At 45.2% G+C, this 2,602-nt stretch overlaps 1 protein-coding gene across 1 annotated transcript in view; it reads right to left on the bottom strand.

Annotated features, from left to right (window-relative positions):
- Window positions 1–2,602, bottom strand: part of CWC25 (CWC25 spliceosome associated protein homolog) — a 26,718-nt gene that overhangs the window by 9,376 nt on the left and 14,740 nt on the right. Inside the window, exons 5-7 of the mRNA XM_012802912.1 lie at window positions 2,229–2,292; window positions 1,532–1,743; window positions 1,051–1,149 (exon numbers count right to left, since the gene is read on the bottom strand). Coding sequence (XP_012658366.1) covers window positions 1,051–1,149; window positions 1,532–1,743; window positions 2,229–2,292 — 375 coding nt within the window. The remainder of the gene's footprint in view (window positions 1–1,050; window positions 1,150–1,531; window positions 1,744–2,228; window positions 2,293–2,602) is intronic.

Below are 2,602 nucleotides of genomic sequence, written 5' to 3'. Positions count from 1 at the left end.
GGCGCCGAGCCGGGATCTTTTTTTTAAGCCTCCCAGATGAATTTTTTTAGAGTTGGGGGGTCTTCCAATATTGCCAAGGCTGTTCTAGAACTTCTTCCCTCTGGCAGTCTTCCCATAGAATAACTGCTTCCCAGACAGTTCTAATGTACAGCCAATTTATTTGGAAATGCTGGTCTATACATCCCCTGGGCAGTAAAAGGATGTTCACAGAAGTTGCCTACCTCATCTAAACTTCTGCTGAGAGCAACCTAGACTCCCAGAGACAGCCTTTCACGGATATAGCCACCTTTCCTCAGGTCCCAGGGCTACATGCCCCCGTGCGCTGACCCAATTCAAATGCAGAGGACATCTGCCCTCAAGGAAAGCATTCTGCTTCCCTTTCAGCTGACGCCTTGAGCAAGAAACATTCTCTCAAGAAAAGCTTCCGTGTGGAAATCTATGAGAATGAACACGTTCACACATGGTGAGAGACAGATATAAATGATTTTTCCTTATGTATGTTCAAACTACTTTCCTTGTGCTTTCCATGTGCCTCACATGGTATGTGTAGTGGGTGGCACACTTTTAAAAGTTGACAAAATAGGCCAGACATGGTGGCTCACGCCTGTAATCCTACCACTCTGGAAGACCAAGGCAGGCGAATTGCTTGAGCTCTGGAGTGCCAGACCAACGTAAGCGGGAGTGTGACCCCGTCTCTACTAATCTACTAAAAAAAAAAAAAAAAGAAAGAAAGAAAAGAAAAGAAAAACTAGCCAGACATTGTGTTAGGAGACTGTAGTCCCAGCTACTCAGAAGACTGAGGTGGAGGATCTCTAGAGCTTAAGAGTTTGAGGTTGCTGTGAGTGAGGTTGCTGTGAGTAGCAACCATGGCACTCTACCCAGGGTGACATAGTGAGACTCTGTCTCAAGAAAGAAAAATAAAAGTTGACAAAATAAATAGAAGTTAGTTTGCCAAAAATGTAGTATCAAGTATCCATCTGCCTTGATTTTTAGCCTCCTCTAGATTCAGGTTTGCAGAAGTGAATTTAATATACTGGGCTCCTGACTCACCTGGTGTATCCGGAAGTGTGCCGCCTTTGGTAGACCTCTTTTTTGGGTGATGGGCTTTTACTGTGGCCTCTCTCTTTCCTGTTCACCTTAGAATTATGTCTGTAATAGACATTAGAAGACAGAGAGGGTAAAGCCTTTTCATGCCAGTGCCTTATAATATGTCCCTCAAACAATGGAAGACACACTAACAGTCTTAGAATTATAATCTGAATGGAAGACAGGAGAGGGTGGAAGTGTTAGAATATTGAAGACACAGGGTACAGAAGGTTTCACATGTCCCACTGTCCCCTAGTATAGTACACAACTCTATAGGTACGTGGTTCTAGGGACCTGAGCTTTATACTAAGATGAAAAAAAATGATGTGAAGAAAATAACAAAGACATATAAGAAAGTCGATAATTGGACATCACCAAAAGCAAAAGCCTGCTGTGACAAGGCCCCCACAGTCACAGGTTAATTCCCCGTGAATCCCACACTCACAGTTTGCTAGGCCTTGGGGACCGTGACCTTCTCCCTGGGGATCGAGACCTCCTGTCCCGGGACCCCACTTCCCTGGTGCTTTTCTTGCTGGTATGTCTGGGGGGTGAGTGGGAGGAGCTTCTGGATCTGGAATGGTTCTTTAACCCATGCACTCTCTTTTGCTCAGACTTCAGAAGACCCTGTAGTCCCTGGTTATGGTCCGAGTTCCTAACCTATGTCATTAAGGAAAGAAAGAGAAAAGACACTAGTCACAAAAAGTCCAGCAGTTTGGGAGGGAATGCAGAGAAATAGGAGACAAATGAGCAAGGAGATTCTGTTGGGAGCCAATTTGGCACACCAATCCCATCACAAAGAATTATCAGAGAACTGTATAAACTCGGGAAGGTTATCTTCAGAATTCCCTGAGAGAATATACCTGGCTTGGTGCTTCACTACAGACTACAGAGCAGAATCATGAAGGACAGGACCCGGGTCAAAATTACAGAGGGCAAAATAATACAGAGGGTGTACATTTGTTAAAAGTTATCAACCTGTACACTTAAAATGTGTGCATTTCACATAAATTACACTCAGAGGGGTAGGCAGAGTTTCACCTCCCTACTCAGAGGGCCTCTGCCCATAGTACAAGGCTCAGGGAAGGGATGGGCCTGTCCGCACAATCCCACAGTCACTCCGTCTGAGGAGCCCACATCCCTACCTGTAAGCCATATCCAGGGACTTTAGATAAAACAGAAGAGGAATTTGCCATCTTCTTCTGAGATCTAAGGAATTAAAATACACATACTCACTGAAAAAGAAAATACATAAAGGTCCAGTTCAAATCTCTTATGCTGGCTAGGTGAGGTGGCTCATGCCTGTAATCCTAGCACTCTGGAAGGCTGAGGCAGAGCTCACAAGTTTGAGACCAGCCTGAGCTAGAGGGAGACCCCATCTCTTTTTTATTTTTTTTTACTTTGTCGCCCTTGGTAGAGTGCTGTGCCATCACAGCTCACAGCAACCTCCAGCTCTTAGGCTTAGGTGATCTCTTGCCTCAGCCTCCGAGTACCTGGGACTACAGGGGCCCACCACAAC

This window comes from Otolemur garnettii, unplaced genomic scaffold (genome assembly GCF_000181295.1).
Source record: "Otolemur garnettii isolate 467f Iridium unplaced genomic scaffold, OtoGar3 scaffold00018, whole genome shotgun sequence".
Lineage (NCBI taxonomy): Eukaryota > Metazoa > Chordata > Mammalia > Primates > Galagidae > Otolemur > Otolemur garnettii.
The sequence above is the reverse complement of the archived record's forward strand: the minus strand, read 5'-3'. Positions and strand labels throughout refer to the sequence as shown.